The 20,577-nt window shown below is 36.9% G+C and overlaps 1 protein-coding gene across 3 annotated transcripts; it reads right to left on the bottom strand.

The window, feature by feature from the left end:
- Positions 1-4,163: 4,163 nt before the first annotated feature.
- Positions 4,164-20,135, bottom strand: LOC121418531 (monocarboxylate transporter 12-like). Of its 3 annotated transcripts, XM_041612451.1 has the most exons (5): positions 19,499-20,135; positions 18,491-18,532; positions 9,127-9,276; positions 7,869-8,843; positions 6,099-6,817 (listed from the first exon to the last, which is right to left on the bottom strand). In XM_041612451.1, the coding sequence occupies exons 1-5, from the start codon at positions 19,650-19,652 to the stop codon at positions 6,684-6,686; spliced, it is 1,455 nt and encodes a 484-aa protein (XP_041468385.1). In that variant the 5' UTR covers positions 19,653-20,135; the 3' UTR covers positions 6,099-6,683. The 3 variants fall into 3 exon arrangements, with proteins under 3 accessions (XP_041468386.1, XP_041468385.1, XP_041468384.1); XM_041612452.1 differs by lacking the exons at positions 6,099-6,817; positions 19,499-20,135 and adding an exon at positions 4,164-4,286 and having other exon boundaries at positions 18,491-19,482; XM_041612450.1 differs by lacking the exon at positions 19,499-20,135 and having other exon boundaries at positions 18,491-19,482.
- Positions 20,136-20,577: the final 442 nt, after the last annotated feature.

A 20,577-nucleotide genomic window follows, 5' to 3' on the forward strand; every position in this document is an offset into this window, starting at 1 on the left:
CCCAATGCATTTCACAGTTCCTAAGAAATGACACGTCTGAAGAAACAAAGCCAACACCGTTTTAAGGGCGCTTGAATTCCTGAAAATCGAACAGGTTTCCATCTCATTTCTGACAAGTTTCAAATTGCGATTTTTTTTCTAACAGCCTTGTTTTTTATCCCCCCCCCCAAAAAAAAAAAAAAAATCTTTCTGCGAGGTTCTCGGAACTGGGGTTCTTCAGGATCGCTAGTCTAAATAATCTTGCAAAAACGTAAGAGAGACTAACTTCGGGAAACTTTGTTGCTTCGCGCGGAGAACTTTGCTTGTGATCGTTCCAATCATCCGCATAGGCAATACCAGATTAATGATCATTCTCCATACAGTAATCCGACTTCAGATCACAAGATGTGCGATGCTATATCATTGCATACAATATTTTCTTGCTTTTGTACAGTCAACAATTCCCATCAAGTGCAGCATGCGAACCGAATGGTAGGCTATACAATATAATAGACAAAATCAAATTAAATAGAATTTTGTGGTGAAGTTTCATATTGTTAAGGTGAACCCAACTGGAAAGGGCCCGTAGGCACGATTGTTTCATGATTTGATTGTAAAACCACTCGTGGAACCTGTTTCATATACGGTTTTCTAATACAATGTGATAAATAAAAAAAATGATACCTCACAAACTCCCAATTTAAGGATAAGATATATCGTGGACACATGAACGCATAAATATGACTGGAAAGAGTATTATGTTCTCCCAAATAATTTTGATACCGTATTCATGTAGTAAGTGTCAACGCTTGGATGTTGTTTTAAAACACTTTTTAATATCAATTATAAAATTAATTTAATCGAAAATGTATTTGAAAATATTTGTATTAACTCGAAGATTATTATAGATTATTGGAGATGAAATAATGACAGAGTTTGGTTACCATATCTGTAATTCTTAATGAAACGATCCATTTTTTGTGTGTAACATTGAAACTTTGAAAGTCACAGCACATATTTTTAATGGAACTGTGGACACAAGTGAGGACCTTTTTTTAATTTTGCTTGTCGAATTTTCCTCTGGAAACCTGTGCCCACCCCCATTGAAAAATCCTGGATCCGCCCTTGCATTTACATTTTGGTGATATTAAAAGTAAAGTGCATGCAATTTGATTAACGTTCTTTGAAAAGAGTTAGATTAACAGGCCTAGGGATATTACATGGAGATTGCATTAGAGCGAAGTTGGCTATGAAAGCGAAGTTGGCTATGAGAGCGAAGTTTACTATGAGAGCGAAGTAGACTTTGAGAGCAAAATTGGCTTTGAGAGCGAAGTTGGCTATATGAGAGCAAAGTTTACTATGAGAGCGAAGGGGGCATTGAGAGCGAAGTTGGCTCAGTCGGTAAAGTGTCTGCCTGTCGAACCAAAGATCGTGGGTTCGAGTCAACCCGGGCGTATTACTGATTAAGCCAGTGCTTTGTGTTTAGATGTAGGCTACGTTACATTGTAAAACACTCCGTCCTTCACATAGGACGTCAAACGGAGGCCCCGTGTAGATGAGAGTCACCACCTTCGCACATTAAACCAACTGCGCATGCGCTATTCGAATAAGAGTAGGGGGAGCCCCGATGAACCCCAATGTAGTGGTCCACCTGCATTTCCCCCAATCAGTTATATCGGGAGGAGAGCCCTTCTGGTCGCATTCTGTGTCCGCCAAGGGCTGAAATTTCTCCCCAAAGGTAGGAGGACCAGGGGCTGGAAAATTTGAAAAGCAAAAAAAAAAAGGTTATCACCCAAAAAGCAAGGTCATCTCGTACAAAATAATTTTTTATTTCGATTTTGAATGATGTATTTCTTTCAATCATAAAAGACCAAAAATAGTAGGTGGGATATTTGACATTGTGTCCCCCTACTGTTTTGGGCCCATGGTGTGCGCACCCTTCTAGGCGACCCCGATTGGCTGGCTCCACCAAAAAATGCGCCTTTGAATGTCTTTGACTTTGACAGACATGTGGCGCTAAGCAAATGCTATGCATCATCATCATCATAATGATGGGTAATATGAACACAAACACAATACGAATTTCAGCCCATCTGTAGCGGGATTTGACTAAAATTAATATGAAACGTCTTTTAAATCGAAAAGAAATATGATAGCTACTTTCAATTTTAAAAAAAGTGCACACCTAGTTACATCTGAACCAAATCAGTCAAATTGACTAAACAAGTACATGTAGTCAGCTGGGTGCAACTGATATGACAATCGCAGATAAAATCATATTTTTGACATTATATTCTAGTCAGAAATAACTCTGTTTTTAGTAAAATACGACTAAAATAAAAGTTGCACCCAGCTGACCCAGTAACTAGTCATTTTCGACTGATTTGTTTTTAGAGTGTATAGCATTTTCATTTATTTGAATGCAGGACACAAGAGCATTGCCGATTAAAAGTCTTGCTCACGGGCATAGGTACCACGAGGATGAAACCCCGGACTCTCCATGTATAGTCAGACTAGGACCACTCGGCCATAGCATGTCAGAATGCTATTCGCAAGACAATGCCATTTTAATGTAAGAAGGTATTGGATGAATCCTTGTATGCATGTTAAACATTTACATGATGTACTCATTAATTTGCATGTCTCGTGTGTCTACTGCAAAGTAATATTGTAATTTGCAATACCTTAATAGGTGTTAAGCAAAATATATACTTTGAGTGCCAACATTGAGTAGTTTTAAAAATAAATGTTAACCCAAGCGAAGTAGAAACTGAAATGGATGAAAATATGATTTAAAAGAGTTAAAATGCTCGGTTAGATTGATAGATAGATAGATAAATGGATTTTAAACATCATGTCTCGCAGTACAAACTGAAATGAACATGAATTACAGATAAAAAACAATTACAAGACAATAAACAATATACAGTATTAATATATGAATTTAAATGAAAAATAAAGGGTCACTCTCGCAGTGCAATTAATTTCGGCAAGGGGAAATACATATCCAGGCACCCCAAATGGGGTACCTGTAGAAAATTAACTTTGAATACAATCATCCAAAGTGCGCCACGAAAATGACGCTGTCAATACTTGACATGAAAAAAAAAAAAGTTCTTACTTGTAAATTAAACTAGATTCGATTCGATTCGTAAAAATTCATTAGTTAGTTTTCTATTATTGTTAAACGTTTTAATAAAAAATGAAAACAGTGGGATGCTTGATAGTATGATAAAGGAAAATTAGCAAAAAGTTTGAAGGAAAATTGTGTTCTTTCACTTGGACGTATATATACAAGCCCAACCAACCTCGTTACACTTGCAGAATTATTCAAGTATGTAAGGTACGCACTTGAAATATTCTGTCTAGACTTCATCGAATCTTCACCAAATTTTACGACAAAATTTCTTGCCGATTCTTCATGGAATATGCGTTTTGGCTCCCACGAGGACGATTTCATGCCAACCCTTACGTATGGTGTGTTGATGTTTGCCACAAGTTATTTATTTATTTATTTCACATATTTCAAAAGGGTGGCCCAATCAGTACAAACACTGTTTTTCGTTGGGGCCCTTTGAAACCAAAGTAGATACACATTATATATACAGATATAGCAAAATTATAAATACAAACTTATGTATACTATAGACTAATTTAAAATGTTACACGATTAAAGAATAAGGTACAAATTTAACAGTTAAAAGTTAGAAAGGTGATGGTAAACAAAGCGAATGGCAATGCAGCTACAGATTACAATACTTATCTCTACAAAATTGAACTATATAATGTAGGCCTACTCATGCATACATCCCCACGGGCCACCTACAGCCAAACACACTCATCCATATTTGTATATTCTGTAAAAAAAAGTGTTCAATCGATGCCCGCGACGCAGAACGCTTCCAAGAACATAGAAAATATATTGTCTAATACTCTTCATAAATATACACCATCCAAGAAGAATTTGTCGAAAATTGGTGAATCAAAACAGCAGTTTTATCATGTGCTCTAGACAAACGACATGTTTGTATTTTTTGTCAGCTCCGGTTCCGGTTGGCCAATTTCCGACAAAGACCCCAGCTATCCATTGTCATGGCGGCGGCGTTTTCAATGCATTTGCAGTATACAGTGTTCAAGACTTCGGTCTCCCTGGCGGTGGGAAAAACTCGCTTGTTTCCTTCAAGACTTCGGTCTCCCTGGCGGTGGGAAAAACTCGCTTGTTTCCTTCCTTGGACGCGACGATCGTCTGGTGGATCTACCCCTGAAGATCGTCTGGTAGATCTACCCCTGACGACCATCTGGTGAATCTGGTGCCAGGTAAAAATGGCAGAGGTAAAAATGGCAGACGTAATAATGGCAGACGTAATAAAATGGCAGAGGTAAAAATGGCAGAGGTAAAATTGGCAGAGGTAAAAATGGCAGAAGTAAAAATGGCAGAGGTAATAATGGCAGAGATAAAATTGGCAGAGGTAAGAACAGCAGAGATAAAAAGAGCAGAGGCATAAATGACAAGAGGTAAAAATGGAAGATGTGACAATAGCAGAGGTAAAAGTGGCCGAGATACACTATTAGAAAAAAACAGTAGATTCTTCAATAGAAAAGTGGGGCATAAGGCGTATTGCCACAGTTATTCAGTTAACTATTTCTACCCCTGGCAATCCAGTGGTTAATTTCTATCTTATTGTTCATTCTTTGATATCTGAATTGTATGTATTCTTTCTGTTCTCTTCATTTTGCCAAATAAAATAATAATAATAATAAAAATTAAAAAAACAGGTTTCACAGAAAAAAAATTTGAAGATTATAATAACAGGAGGATTTTCCACAATTTTTCAACAATTTTACAGAACAGATGTGTTTTAAAAAAGGGGAAAACAGTTTTATTACAATAAATTTGTAAGGGTACATGGACAAAATACCAATTTTCTGTAAGTTTATACAAATGCATGCATGTAGGATTACACAGTGCAGTAAGATTACAGGTGTTCTCCAGACTCTGTTGCAGGAATATGTTTATTTTTAAGTATAAATTTTCTAACAGTGTAAAAAATGGCAGAGTTGAAAATGGCAAAGGTAAAGATGGCATAAGCAAAAATGAAAGAGATATGGGGTGCTGGTTTGTTTAAAAGCCGAGAAGAAAAAAAATTCACTCTAAAATCAAAGGGGATTTGGTTAAGGAGGAAAATGACTTAAAAAATTATTTCAACTAAGGGAAGTTCTCTTGGGTCAGAAAAAGAATGATAACAAAAATAATAACAATCAGATAATAAACAATGTTTTTTTAGCATACCAAGCTAATTACCAAGAGGGTGCTGCTTATGGTGTACAAAATACCCAACAGCGCTTCCGCTTCCAAGGGTTATGACCATCAAGCCGTCTATATCATATTGGATGCAATGGTAAAGAAGGTTCAGGGTCTTCTTTTATGCAAAGAATCTGAACCAGATGGTCTCCTCGATCGACCCCAAATTGGTTTACCAGTAAAAGCAAGATTATTATTGATTTTCATTATCAGTTACATATTCAGTGCCAAGCCTGGGAACGCATGCTTATTGTCATTCAAACATTTAGAAAGAATAGTACAGACGACATTACAAATAAGGACATAATATTCAACCACAATCATTCCTGACAATTTCACGGTCTATTCTTTCCCCGCTATGTTCTCTATATGTTTTTCCCACCCCTAACCCTCTCTGTCTCTCCACCTCTCTTATGTCTACTCTTCCTCCTTTTTGTATCGGTAAACCTGGCAAAACTTTAGATAAAAAAAAACAGCCAGACAAAAAGAAATGATATAAAATGATGAATGAGAATAGTGCAGTTTAATTTTGCTCCTGATAAATTGAATGAAAAAATATCTGTCGTTTGATTTCTTTTTAAAAAGCCTTCACGATACACCTCCAACGAATTCGTAAATAGCATTGTTAAGCCGATAAAGACATAATGATATGATGAAATGCGTAACCGTGACAGGCGCTTCTAATTTAATCTATGTACCTCTGCCATTTTTACCTCTGCCATTTTTATCTCTGCCATTTTTAACTCTGCCATTATTACCTCTGCCATTTGTACCTCTGCCATTATTACCTCTGCCAATTTTACCTCTGCCATTATTACCTTTGCCATTATTACCCATGCCATTTTTACCTCTGCCATTTTTACACCGAGCCGGTGAATCTACCCCTAACGATCGTCTTGTGGATCTACCCCTGAAGATCGTCTTGTGGATCCACACCCCTGACGATCGTCTTGTGGATCTACACCTGACGATCGTCTTGTGGATCTGCCCCTGACGATCTTTTTGTGGATCTACCCTGACGATCGTATGGTGCATCTACCCCTGACGATCGTCTAGTGAATCTACCACTGACGATCGTCTAGTGAATCTACCCCTGACGATCGTATGGTGAATCTACCACTGACGATCGTATGGTGAATCTACCCCTGACAATCGTATGGTGAATCTACCCCTGACGATCGCCCAAGGATGTTGGCAAAGTTTAATGAAATTGTAGCGGTTTAATAATTTAGTTATGTGGTAAGGTGCAATATTGTCATTATGTGATATTTCAATGTCACAACATCAGCACAGCTGTTATTGCTTTATGCTTTATCCAGCCGGCTTTCCTATTCTTCTTTTTGATGACCCTGAAATGTATACCCCACTATACACCTTTGTGAAGTATCTGTGGGGTTCTCGTTTAATAGTTCGCAGTGGGCTCCTTCAACTTCTCGGCAATTATTGATGGAATCATGAGACAGAATACAAAGATTTCTACCCCTGCGATAAACATATATGAAGCGTTGAAAGATCCCCTCACATCTGCGACATATCCTGCAGAAATCAATCGAGATTTCAATATTAAATTTCAAATGCTTCCAGGAGCTCGTTTGATAAAGACTTACAATTTAGCAACTTTGAACCATGGGCATGATAGAAGTATTGTTTTGCTGAGCCCTGTTACTTAGTTGCCACACACCTGATAATTTTTTACACTGCGACGCAGAATGGATTTAAGAACATATATGTATGTTATTGAAAATTCCCCTCAAGTGACAATGAACGGCTGGGAGGACTTTGTCGAGTCAAGTTTTCGTCATAAGTCTTCGAGCTAACGAAAACTTTCGAAGCTGCTGTTTTGATTCACCAACTTTCGACAATGAATACGTAGCTGTCCATTGTCATGAAGGGCATTTGAAAATACATTCGCTATGTTCTTGAAAGCGTTCTGCGTCGCAGTGCGAAACTCCCCAATGGCACAGTCACTGCAAAGGGGAGTCTTTGGGAAACGGGTCCCTATAAGCAACATCTTTATCGGATGGAATAACAGAAAGGTTCAGTGCAAGATTTTTTTTTTAATCTGAGAATGTGTTTTCATAAGGAGTTGGGATTTTTTTAAGTTTAGACTAAAATGAAGACAGTCACAACTCTCCTTGTAAATTACCCAGTGACGATAGGTACCCATCATTATGCTACTGATGACAATAAACAACCTTCGATGGAAAGTTCCCATAATTATCTTCATTACATTGTTGCTATTTCAAATATCACTGAGGCTTTCCTGGCTGTTCTAAAATAAATCTGAATCATCAAATTGACGATGATGATTATGATGCCGATTATTGCTATGAACATTCATTGTTATATTTGTTATCACCAACTGTTATTATCGCTAAACCATTGGTATCATTAGCAACATAATTATTACATTATTCGTATAATGATTATCAATAGTGGGTCTATTATCATTTTCACAGTAAATATGATCATTACAATTATGCTAGAGCAATAGGCATATGCTCTCTAATGAATTTCAATGTTGGTGATGGCTATTTTTTTTATAGGTATTTTGTTTAAAGAAGTACGGGGAATTAAGAAGTCTTACCACATAACAAGGATCCGAGGAAGAGCCCAATTCCACAAAAAATCTCATAAGAAGCCAGAATCATCGGGAACTGTGACCGAGGAGCTCTGTCCTTACAAATGACCAACAGCAGAAGGTTTCGTTCGGCAATCGTGAATGCCGAAATGAATGAAGTCACAATCATGAAAGCAAATTTTGGAGCGAAAATATCCCACAGAAGTGATAAGATGTTAAGTAAGGTTAAGAATAGAAACCAGCTCTGGCCAGTTAAGAGCTTAGATTTCTCGAGGAAGCCGCCTAAAAATCGGCCTATGAATGCTCCAACCGCCGCAGCGTAAGGAAGGCACAGAACCTGGTATGTAGGTAGACCAAGAGCAATTGCGCGTGGGATTAGATATGCATACCAACCAGCGTCTACCATATAGAATACAAGTGTGATCAACATGAGAAGGATCATCCAGCGGTCTTGATTGTAGATGGAGTCCGTTAAGATTCGACATCCACTTGCATAAATTTCAGAACATTGTTTCAGACGTCTTCCCTTATATCCTTTATCTAAAATATCAAGCACGTTAGGCACGCCCGTGATTCGTTCACCAGTGGTTGATTCTTTAGGCGTTACTTCTTCCCCGTTATTGGACGTCTCTTCATGAATACTTGCTGTGCAAATAAGCGCTTCTTTTTCGGGCCTATCTAACTGGTCTACGGATTCTTTATCGTCGCTGTTGAAGTATCCATCTTCGTGATGCACGACGCCCTCTACATTAAGATCCACCATCAAGACGAAAGGTATAAGGTGCGCCATGATACCTCCAATAATCATCAAGGACCCTCTCCATCCATAAATTTCCATCAGGTAGTCTGCAGTCAGGGGAACTAGAGCTATCCCGAAAGCGTAACCTGATTTACCAATGCCGTAGAAGACTGCAAAGGCCTCTCCAGACTGATCGCTCAGAATGATTATCAATGAAATTGACAGAAAGCTCGAACCAAGACCTGTGTAGGGAAAGGACTTTTCTTAATCATTATGCAGAATTATCATCATTTTTATCACTGTGATCGTTTTAATTCGTTAATAGTATTACTGAGCTTTATATTGCTTATTCTGTCAACGATAATGACAGTGATTGATTCGTCGTCTTTTGATTTCATCATGCGAACTCACTTCCGTATCAACAACATGACATTGTCCAATTGCTTACTGGAACCAGTTTTCCCCTGTAAAAATAAGCTAAATGGGAATTGGAATATGTACTAATCAACAGGTTAATTAACATACCTGCAATCGAAAGGCAGACAGCCAGTTCTTTACCATTTGTTACAATGGATACCAGAAGGAGTCCTCCTGCTGCAAATATTGCACCTGTCACCAAAAGACATCGCCGGAACACGCCATGGGTTCTTCGATAGATGTACGCAATTACTGGACCTATAGAAATCGAGAACAATGTATATATAATTATATATCCAGGATTTTCCGAAAGGGGGGCACATTTTCACAAGGAAAAATTTGACAAGCAAAAATTAAATCGAGAAAAGGAGTTTAAACCTAAACTTAAGGGTATTTCGTCCATGCAAAATATTTGACAAGCAGAAAAAATGTCTTCACTTTGAAAGTAGGGGCACGCTTTTGTTTTAACAGCATTTTTACATTACAAATTTTAATTGTGCCTATATAAAGGGGATGAAAGAGCTTGAACAAAATACCTGGTCAAACATATTTCATATCTTATCTGGAACTCGAATTCTGAAGCAAAAACCACTGTGACATTATGCGTTGCGACATTTGACGTTATGCGTTAGAAATATTCTGCGACATTATGTGTTGCGACATGTGACGCTATGCGTTAAAAAGTAACAACATTGTGCGTTGACTGAATCAGATAAACTTCACACCCTATAGGGAAATTACATTCATATTTCAACTCTTTAGAGTAAGACCTTTCCAGTGATATATAACTTGTTAGGGATAACTCTACCAAAAAAGATAATCTTTTAAGACCAAATTTCACATCACAATTTTTCGGGTAAATATGTATCAATGCTTAATTTCCCCCTAAAATGTTAATTAGTCTTGCCTTTAGTTGCATAAATACACTTGCAAACATTAACCATATATTATAATATATTTACTGTGGTTATTGTGAATAAATAATGATTTCATTTGACTCAAATCATTGGATTTTCCCGGGGATTTGTCACCTCTTGGCTCAAAGACCGGTGGACCACACAGGTTGACAACTGAGAGTCGGGTTTATCATATAAATATAGGAAAAATGTGAATGCACAATGAAAAGTTCTCATTACTGCTTTAGCTTATTTAAACTTAGTGTGAACAAAAACAACTAACATTTATTAACTATTTATTATTATTATTTTATTAGGCATTTCAACAAAAACAGTTTACAATCAATTTACAAGAGAATATACAATTACAAAGTGAAAAGGGGTTTACAGAACAAGTCTAGGTTGCCTGGAAAAGGAAAAAATTACGATAGCCCGCAGGCTTTCCTCCCCGACCTGGACTTGCGTGTTGCACCCCAAGATTAATACAAATATATAGATTATTATATTAATACAAACAATAATTCATATAGAAAAAGCATATTGAACTTGATATGTATAAGAACAATCAAATATAGTGTGATTAGAAACGAAATTACAGGACAACTTAAAGAAGGTGTAGTAAATTAAATATGCAAATTGAGCTTCAACCACAAATCACTTAATTTTTTTAACTACTTTTTTTTCGTTTAATAAGTGGTAGTAATGATGCTTGTGCTTGTGCTGGTGGTGATGGTGGCGGATGTGTGATATATTCCACCTTGATATTTTGTTATCGTCGTCATCCATACTATCTTTACCGTATCATCACCATAATTTAGATTGCAGGTAATTTGACGTATATTACGTATATTGCTTATGCTAAATGCGTTATAGTCAAAACAAATATTTCAATAAGAATCGTGTTTTTAGTCGCAAAAAGTCAGCAAAAGGTGTTGGGGAAAGAGACAGGGGAATTTTAATTTTGATTTCAATGCAGAGAAAAGATGTTCGTATCGGAACCTTTTAAAGAATTCATAGTCGGTCAAAAGACACGTACGAGCCCCGATTTTCTATGAACATCATATGCTAAATTACACATAATACCTCAGAAGGGAGCGCGGATTACATTTCTCACGGAAAAAGAAATCCCGGAATCTATTGTTCATGAATTGGTGGCATGAAAAATAGAATGTAGTCGCGATCAGACAGGTGGATATTTTGGTCGAAGATTTTTTTTTCCGAAGCAGAAATAACGAATATCTCACCAGATAAGGAATGAATCTTACATGTTGTGTTCTTACAATGTTAAGCTATAATGTTGTATCAATTACAGATCCCATAGGATTTCCTGACAGTCGACGAGAACCGTTGCCTTTTTTTTTCAAAACCGCTTGCTCTCTATGCTCGCTCGCGGAATGAATGAAGCCTACATATACATTTTATTAATTACAAATCCCTTCAAAAAAATTGTTTGCTCAACTTAATTACCACAAAACATACAGTTACTTCAGGCAGAAATGTAATTCGATGGTGAGAATACCTGTCTATATTATTTTTTTATAATATTTTAAGTGATTCATTAATCCGGGACGCCCAGTTTTTGTACGGCAGTACAAAGTTGTATAGTAGTGGTGGCAGTAGTTTTGTTAATCTCATTATTATTATCATTTTCGCTCCACCTTACAAATAAAGGAATAAAGATATATTCTTTTCTATTTTAAAGGAACAGGATCTATGCATAAATACAAAAAAAATAAAATTGGAAAAAAACAAGAGATGAAAAAGAAAGCAGAGAGAGGGAGAGTCGAGCGAAAACGAGAGATATCGTATAGACATAGAGGGTGAGACAAACAAAATTAATTCAAACAATAACTTAAATTGCTATGATTACTGTACGAATATAGCTAATATAGTAAATACGAGTGCATTTTTTCTCATTATCACTGGATCCTAGATTGTTTGACTCTTTCCGGTAATAATTCATATCATTTTCATTTTTTCATAATTATTGGAATTTTATGTTTTCTTCAATGTATAAATTATTGCATTTCCCCTTTTACATTTAGATTAGATTTTGTGCATAGTCCTGAAACCCATAGTAGGTTGAGTAACTGGGTTACACTTCGTAATTCCGAAGGTGCTTTATTACGAATGTTCGTAATTCCGAAACACGTAAATTGCCTATACCTCGATGTTCGTTAATCCGAGAACGTAAAAGGATTCGTTAATCCGAACATTTGTGGCGTTATTCCAAAAGTTCGATAATCCGAAAACGAAATAAGGTTCGATGTTCCGAAGGTCGTTTAATAGTCCGAAAACGAAATAAAGCTCGTTAATCATTTCGTTTTCGGACTGACGAACCTTCGGAATTACGAACCTCATTTCGTTTTCGGATTAACGAACCTTCAGAATTACGAACTTCCCTTCGTTTTCAGACTAACGAACCTTCGGAATTACGAACCTTCGGAAATACGAACCTACGGAATAATGAACCTTCGGAATATACGAACCTTCGGAATAACAAAGATTCGGAATTACGAATGTATGCGGTGTGACTGGTATATTAGACATGTTAGAGGTAAGCAACATTGTTTATTTCATGTCTGTTCCTCTGGTCATGTCATGCATGCTTCTTTTATTTCATTTTATTTATTTTTATCCACCAATATCACAATCTAAATGGCAATGTTATTTGTAACTGTTATTAATCATTACAATGCATGACTACGTTGTTCATATTTTATTTTCTTTTTAATCCTTATATTCATCACAACCCCCATTTATTCACCATTTTTCGCTATGCTAATCATATCCTGGTTGGCATCACAAAATATATATTGCTACCTTAATATTTTGTCTTAATGAACATAATGAAGAAGTTCAGACCATGCATACATTATTCTTTATTCTTTTATTATTTTAGTATTTAGCACCTTTTTATTCAACAGCAAAATATCATCATTACATCAAACGGATAGACAATAGTGTGCTAGCTTGTGTACACCTTCATGCATACATCATTCCTCTATCGATCTACTCTAATTATCTACACAAGTTCCTCTTTGTGTGGCAAAACTCTAGCCTAGTACAATTGTACATATTTGTCGTCTTCCCTGCAAGTTGAATGTTGATTTGATCATGCATGCCATTTTAGTCATTCTTAATGACTGTTTTTGTTTTTGTTGTTTGTTTTGTTTTTTCATCTTCATTTGCAATGCCAACAAAATATGTTTATTTCTGAGCCCATGATCATGCAATGCACACATCACTATTAATTGTCTGTATACTATCGATTTCAAGGTGAATAATCGACATTTTGTTGAAGAAAAAAAATGCTTACTGTAGTAATGTCTACCCTTTTGTGATAATAACTCCCAATGACTGGTTCACCGAAATGACAATCTTCCTTTTCTATTATCTATTTGGCCTTTGAACATGTTGGGCATGATCCCTTCATTCAATTCGTTAACTACCAACTTTTTATTCGCTCTTGCTGCACCTGAAAAATAAATGCTGAGAATTTGGTGATTATGATAAAAGAGTGCTAAAAATAAGCAGATGATAAGCCACATAATACAAATGTCTTTTTGATTAATGCCATGCTTGATTTACTCCTTTGTTCTCGTACTATTATGATATTCTTTGTTCACTCACCCACCCGTACACGTATATATATTGTAAAGAAATGGATGAAGAGAACAAAGGTAGGCGTAGAAAATCGAACCCGGGCCCCCAGCTTTGAACGCCGGTGCCTTTACCACTAGACCACAGAGACGGGTTAATGGCTAAGGCAACCCTGAATCAATTGACCGTCAGAAAGACAGATTTTCGACACCATATCAATTATAATTTCCTTTGTTGGGTGAAGGTGAGTTTCGAACGATGACAAGCCGCCATGCCATAGATGGGGAAGATAGCTCTGGGGAACCTTGATTTAAGCTACGCCTACCTATGTTCTCCTTATCCATTTCTTCTCCCATACGTGAACTGTATCAAAGCAATAGCTTTGATCCAGCTGAGGCATGTGTGTGTGCGTGTGGGCGTGTGTGCGTGTGTAGGGGGGTGAGGATGTGTATGAAGAAAAAAAAAATGAAGAAAAAAAAAATGTGCGTGACTCATGAAAAAGGGACACATATCTCGCCAACAAATTAATGCGAGCGGGAAGCACGAGCTAAAAAAAAATTAGTATGCTGACCTGAAAACAGGAAAAAAAGGTATACCTGTTTGTGATTGTAGTGACTCATGAGGAAGACACATATCTTACTAAACATATAATGCGAGTGCAGAGAGCGAGTTGAAATTTCTTTATAATCTGACCTAAAAGATTGATATTCTAAGCATTTTTGGTGCCAATGATTAAGATAGGTATCTAAAAGAACAAGAGCCCGAAGCGTGCTAGCTGAAATTTTTTCATATGTCGATCTGAAAAAATTGACATTTTAATGGGAGTTTTTTAATAGAGAACATGATATATTTTCAATAAACGATTATTGCAAATCGAAGAAGGAGTTTAATTGAGGTTTAGAACTAAAAACGGGACATTTTATTCACTTTTAAATCATGAAAAGTATGGTTTTTTGCTAAAGAAATGATGCGAGCGCAAAGTGCGAGATGAAAATGTTTATATTCTAATCTGAAAAGCTGACATTTTGAGCACGATTCTAAATAAAGAACGAGTTGTGTATTTCTATCTTGCTTGCCGATTTCTGCGTTACATTACAATATTATTATTATTTTTATTTATATATTATTTTTTTGGGGGGGGAATCCTGCATTATGGGGGGGACAAAACGTTATGTTTGCCTACCCAATGTTTTCATTGGTGGGGCGGTCGCCCCCCCCCCCCCGGATCGACGCTTCTGGGTGTCGGTAACTGCAGACCTATTTCTCTTTTGTCCATATTTTCTAAGATCCTTGAAAGAATAGTATATTAGAACCGATTTTTTTTGTAAATGGATAATATTTTATCTGATGTTCAGTTTGGGTTTCGCTAAAAGCACAACAACCACTCATGCTCTGATGACTTTTGTCAAAAAAGGAGTCACCCAATGCTCTCGAAAATGTAATCACCTTACGGCATTTTTTTTTAGTACTCCAGGGCCTACGATACCATCAATCATGAAATCCGGCTTTAAAAAATACCTCACTATGGTGTGCGAGGAAGGCCTTTGAGCGGTTCAGGAGCTACTTATTAAACAGACAACAATATATTTTTGTTACAGATCACAACTCCAATTTGAAATATGTTACTGTGGAGTAGGGTAGAATTAATTGCTATTATTCTTGCATTGAATGGATAGAATATTCAGATATATACAGGTGTTGTTATTTTCAGTGATTCATTAAGTGCACTTTTATCTTTACAGAATCGGAAAGACGATCATACCACAGAAATTCTGACTATTACTACAAGACTCCAGTATGAAGGTTTAGATACCTAGAGTGGATTCCTAGTCACTGTGGAATAAAAGAAAATGAAATAGCAGACTCTTGCGCAAAAAAGAGCTTTATCAAACAAAATAGAAATTCATAATCAAATAACATTATCATAAATTATTCAACTTATTTCGAAAAGTTGTAAGATATTTTGGCGAGAAAGATGGAATAGGACTAACTCAGCACTTGAAAGAACTGCAAGCATTAGTGCTATCCAAATCTAGGAAGACAGGAAGCTGTGTTCCACCGTCTCCGTTTTGGAGTAACCAAGATCTACTAAGATAATGGATCCATCAAACAGGATTTTGTGATAGATATCCTGGGGTAGAAACTGACAGACATTATCTTTTACATTGTCCAAAATATATCATTGAACGATCAATGCTCCTTGCAGAATTGAATGAATCACAGCCAGGGAAAATAATTGAGTATCTAAAAAAAAAGATGACCCAGGGATACAGAAAGCATTTCTACATTTCTTTTCAAGAACGAAACGTTTTAGTAAGGAGTGATGTACTATTATTATATTGTATTGTCTATAGTAAATATGAAAATATATGCTTGTATAAGTTCAATGTGAAAAATTAATATGTTCTGCAAACGTAACTAACCAAGCCCACAAGTGTTTTTTGCCCTGCTGTTGTTGTTTAAAAGAAAACATATTTTAATGTTTAACCCATCCGTAAACTAGGTACACTATCGCCCCTTGTCTATGCATGGGTGACCTAGGCATTTATGACCGAAAAATCGGCCAAATGCACCGTCCTGACTGGTATGATTGCATCTTTGAAAGGGCAGGGCAAGCGCAACTAGTTGGAACTTGTGAGAAAAGAGATTTTATAGATAGTCAATGGCGAAAATAGTCAAATATGACTAATCGCCTCTCAAACAAACATAAGAAGCAGCGAAATCCAAAACCGAGTGATTTCGCACGCGTACGCGACCCGACTGATTAGTATTAGCCCCCTATACAGTGCGTCCCAGAAAAAAAACGAAACCGAGATTTAGCAATGATTTATCATAACTTAATCATAAATACAATAGACAAATGACCTTCCAATGTAAAGCTTAGAATCCCCTCTGTCATCTGATATTACTTAGATTATTCTTCATTCACGCATGAGTGAGCGAAAACAATGCGAAGAAAGGATGCCAAAAACTCAGTTGGCGGGGGTATCTGAATTTCAAAAAGACTAAAGAGTTCAATATCTGCTCTTTTGCTTGATTCCTTAATTACAGGAAATGGTCAAGAAGTAAAAAGTTATGATCCCTCGAAACAATGCTTGTATTTCCATAATTTCATTTCATTAGTCCACCCCGGCAAAACGTTGATTTGAATAAAAATATAAAAATCCAACAAGCATAACAATGTAAAATAAGAAAGTTATGACATTTTAAAGTTTCCTTTAATTTCAGACAAAAGTTATTGCACATCCTGGTCAGTATGCAATTGAGGGGACAGATGACATCACGCACTCACTATTTATTTTGTATTTTATTATCTGAAATATGAAATGTTCTGATTTTCTCATCCATGTCATTTGAAATCGAGATTTATTCCTCCCTGATCTTGTGGAATCAACATTGTTTGATATTGTGCTGTTTAGTCAAGTTTTATTAATATTATTGTCAATTCTGTATAAAGTGAAATATTGTTTAATTCAAACAATAAAAAACATGAAAAATAGTGAGTGAAGGACATCATAGACTCTCGCGTTTGCATATCACCGAGTTGTGCATATAACTGTTTTGAGAAAAATATGCGAAATTTTAAAATGTCATAACTTACTTATTTTACATCAAATTTTGATGAAGTTTTCAGTGTTGTGCTTGTTAGATTTTTCTCCATTTATTCAAATCAACGTGTTTTCACCGGTTTCCCACAGAAGCTATTGCAAGGTATCAGAAGAATTAATGCATGGCTAGTCTGCTATGCAGACTCTGAATGGCTCGTGAGGTGGGATCTGCAGCTGGTTTGCAAACCAGCCTAAAGGGGCGAGCGAAGCGAGCCATTTCCACTTCTGCAGCCTCAGTAGACCTAGTCTGCTCTGCAGACTCGTTGAATCAGCTGAGGTACACACACTGCAAATGTGGGTCTACATTTGTAGACTAATGCATGGCTGATCGTCAACAAAACGGAGTGTCGAGTGAGTTTGAACATAGAGCTATTAACAGATAGCTCCATGGTTTGAAAACTGGCCTGTAAAACCTCTTCATTTTATGAAATTATTGAAATTCAAGCCTTATTTCAAATAACCAGAACTTTCTTATTTCTTGACCATTTTCTGTAATTGAGGTATCAAATTGAAGAGCAGATATTGAACTTTAAAAAATCTGGTTTTCATTTAAAACCCAGATACGGCCCGCTCACTCATGCGTGAATGAGAAATAATCTATGTAATTTCAGATAAAAGAGGAGATTCTATAAGCTTTAAAATGGTAGGTAATTTGTCTATTGTATTTCTGTTTAAGTTATGATAAATCATAAATCTCGGTTTCGATTTTTGTGGGACGCACTGTATGGTCGTGTTTACACTATATTTTCAAGGGCCAAGCAATATTTTTGGACTATAATTATGATTTGCAGTTGTCCATTTTGCCTAAAAATCCAAGATGGCTTCCAAAAATGGAACCTAAACAGCCGCTGGTACATTTCATTCAACATCTGCCTGACAGATTTGATTTTGGTGTCTTAACCATGATTTAAAGAATCAAATATTGGGAAAAGTTACGAGGACAATCAGTGGTCCAGTATGTAAAACAAAACCCAAAGATGGCTTTTAAAAATGGAGTCTAAATTGACTGCTGTTACTGAAAAATTGATATAGTTCATTAAAAATCCACCTGGGTGAGTTGTGGTGTCGACTCTATGTTTGTGCCAAAAGAATATCTAAGACGGCTTCCAAAATGACTCCCATCACTTAAGAATTGTCACAATTCAGACAATATCCAAATGCAATAAAGGTGTTTACGTTTACACACTGGAAAATGTCATCCTGTGGTTTCAGGATTAGGTATATGGGTTAACATTTTTGGGTTTATCCCTTGATATGTCCTAATAAATAATAATGCAAATCCTTGTTTGTTTGGATAGCAGGTGATCATGGAATCACCCTATTCCTTTTTTTTTTCATTTAACACCAAACTCGTATTTTATTTACCTGGAGCGAATGAAAGTGCTTCGAATAATCCAATAGCAAGACCAATATCAGTTGACGATAGTCCTAATGTCCGCTTCAGGTCCGGTAGATAAACCCCAATGCACTTCACAGTTCCTAAGAAATGACACGTCTGAAGAAACAAAGCCAACACCGTTTTAAGGGCGCTTGAATTCCTGAAAATCGAACAGGTTTCCATCTCATTTCTGACAAGTTTCAAGATGCGATTCCTTTCTTACAGCCTTGTTTTTTGTTCCCCAAAAATATTTCTGCGAGGTTTTCGGAACTGGAGTTCTTCAGGATCGCTAGTTTAAATAATTTTGCAAAACCATAAAGAGTCTGACTCCGAGATACTTTGTTGCTTCACGGCGAGAATTTTACTAGTGATCGTTCCGATCATGTGCATAGGCAATGCCAGATTGAGCTTAATGATCATTCTCTATATAGAAATCCGACTTCAGATCACCTCAACATGTGCGATTCTATGTCATTCCATACAATGTCTCCTTGCTTAAATCCTATAGTTAAAAATTACCATAAAGTACAGCATCCAAACCGAATCGGTGTAGAGCATGGAAGGACATTACAAAGAATGAGACAAAATAAGAAAGCGGTGTTTGAAATCTTTTATTGTTAAGGTGAACCCAACTGGAAAGGGCCTATAGCATGTACTTTATACACTATAGCGTATCCAGCATCAACTATTACAAAGAAAATAATGCATGGGCCAGTAGCAAGGGGGGGTATGGGGTGTGACCCCTCCCCCCCCCCCCCCCCATTATTCATGGCAGTCGGCGAATTCATGTACCAGCATGACCAGTTGGCAAAATGGAGGATAGGGGAGACAAAGAAAAAGAGAGAAAAAGGAGGGGAAAAAAGAAAGAGAAAAAAAAGAAAGAAGAAAAAAAGAAAGAAATTAAGAGCCTGATAAAGGTACTACAGGTAGAATGTTACAGAATGTATATAGACTGGTAGAGTATAGACTATCGTTAACAAGATCGTTAGCAAGACCAATATCAGTTGACGATAGTCCTAATGTCCGCTTCAGGTCCGGTAGATAAACCCCAATGCACTTCACAGTTCCTAAGAAATGACACGTCTGAAGAAACAAAGCCAAGACCGTTTTAAGGGCGCTTGAATTCCTGAAAATCGAACAGGTTTCCATCTCATTTCTGACAAGTTTCAAGATGCGATTCCTTTCTTACAGCCTTGTTTTTTGTTCCCCCCAAAATCTATTTGCGAGGTTCTCGGAACTGGGGTTCTTCAGGATCGCTAGTCTAAATAGTCTTGCAAAATCGTAAGAGACTGACTCCGAGATACTTTGTTGCTTCACGGCGTGAACTTTGCTAGTGATCGTTCCGATCATGTGCATCGACAATACAAGATAAATGAATATTCTCTTTATAGTAATCTGACTTCAGATCACCGCAACATGTACAATGCAATATCATTGCATACAATTATCTCCTTGTGGAGGCGGAGGAACGTCAGGTTCATGTACAATGATAGTGGAGGGGCACCTATTGTTTGGCAGAGAAAAGGTGCCCCTCCATTTTCTTTGTCTGAGCCTGATGTTAAAGCCCTGTAGTTAGAAATTACCATAAAGTACTGCATCCGAACCGAATCAATATAGCATGGTACCCCATTGGAAAGAATTAGAAAAGATATCATAAATAAACAGATTGGTGCTGAAGTAGGACCTTTATATATACATTGGCGGCGGAAGCCAACAAAATTAGGAGGGGTCCACCTGAATTTTGTGATGGACACAGGTAAAAAATTTGACAAGCAAAAAAACACACAAAAAACAAAGGTCATCCACCTAAATTTTAGGGGGGAACACATTTAAAGATGGTCCATATGATTTTAGGGGGGAAGCAGGAAACGAAATTGACAAGCAAAAAAAAAAGTTTGTCAACTAAAATTTAGGGGGGATCTTCCCCCCCCCCCCCGCTTCCGCCGCCTATGTATACCAGTACAGGGGTGACATACTACGAACTTCTCCAGTTTACACGGTTCCCTACACGGAAAGAATTAGTTCATGACTTGATTGTAAAACCACCTACGGGACCTGTTTCATTGCCGTTACA

The sequence above is a fragment of the Lytechinus variegatus genome, chromosome 7 (genome assembly GCF_018143015.1).
Source record: "Lytechinus variegatus isolate NC3 chromosome 7, Lvar_3.0, whole genome shotgun sequence".
Lineage (NCBI taxonomy): Eukaryota > Metazoa > Echinodermata > Echinoidea > Temnopleuroida > Toxopneustidae > Lytechinus > Lytechinus variegatus.

Coding starts and splice junctions, on each gene's coding strand:
- LOC121418531 (XM_041612451.1), bottom strand. CDS start 19,652: ATGGAAACCTGTTCGATTTTCAGGAATTCAAGCGCCCTTAAAACGGTC. Junction 8,844..9,126: donor TGTCTGCCTTTCGATTGCAG/GTATGTTAATTA, acceptor TTCCCTACACAG/GTCTTGGTTCGAGCTTTCTG. Junction 6,818..7,868: donor CCTCGGATCCTTGTTATGTG/GTAAGACTTCTT, acceptor TGATTTCTGCAG/GATATGTCGCAGATGTGAGG.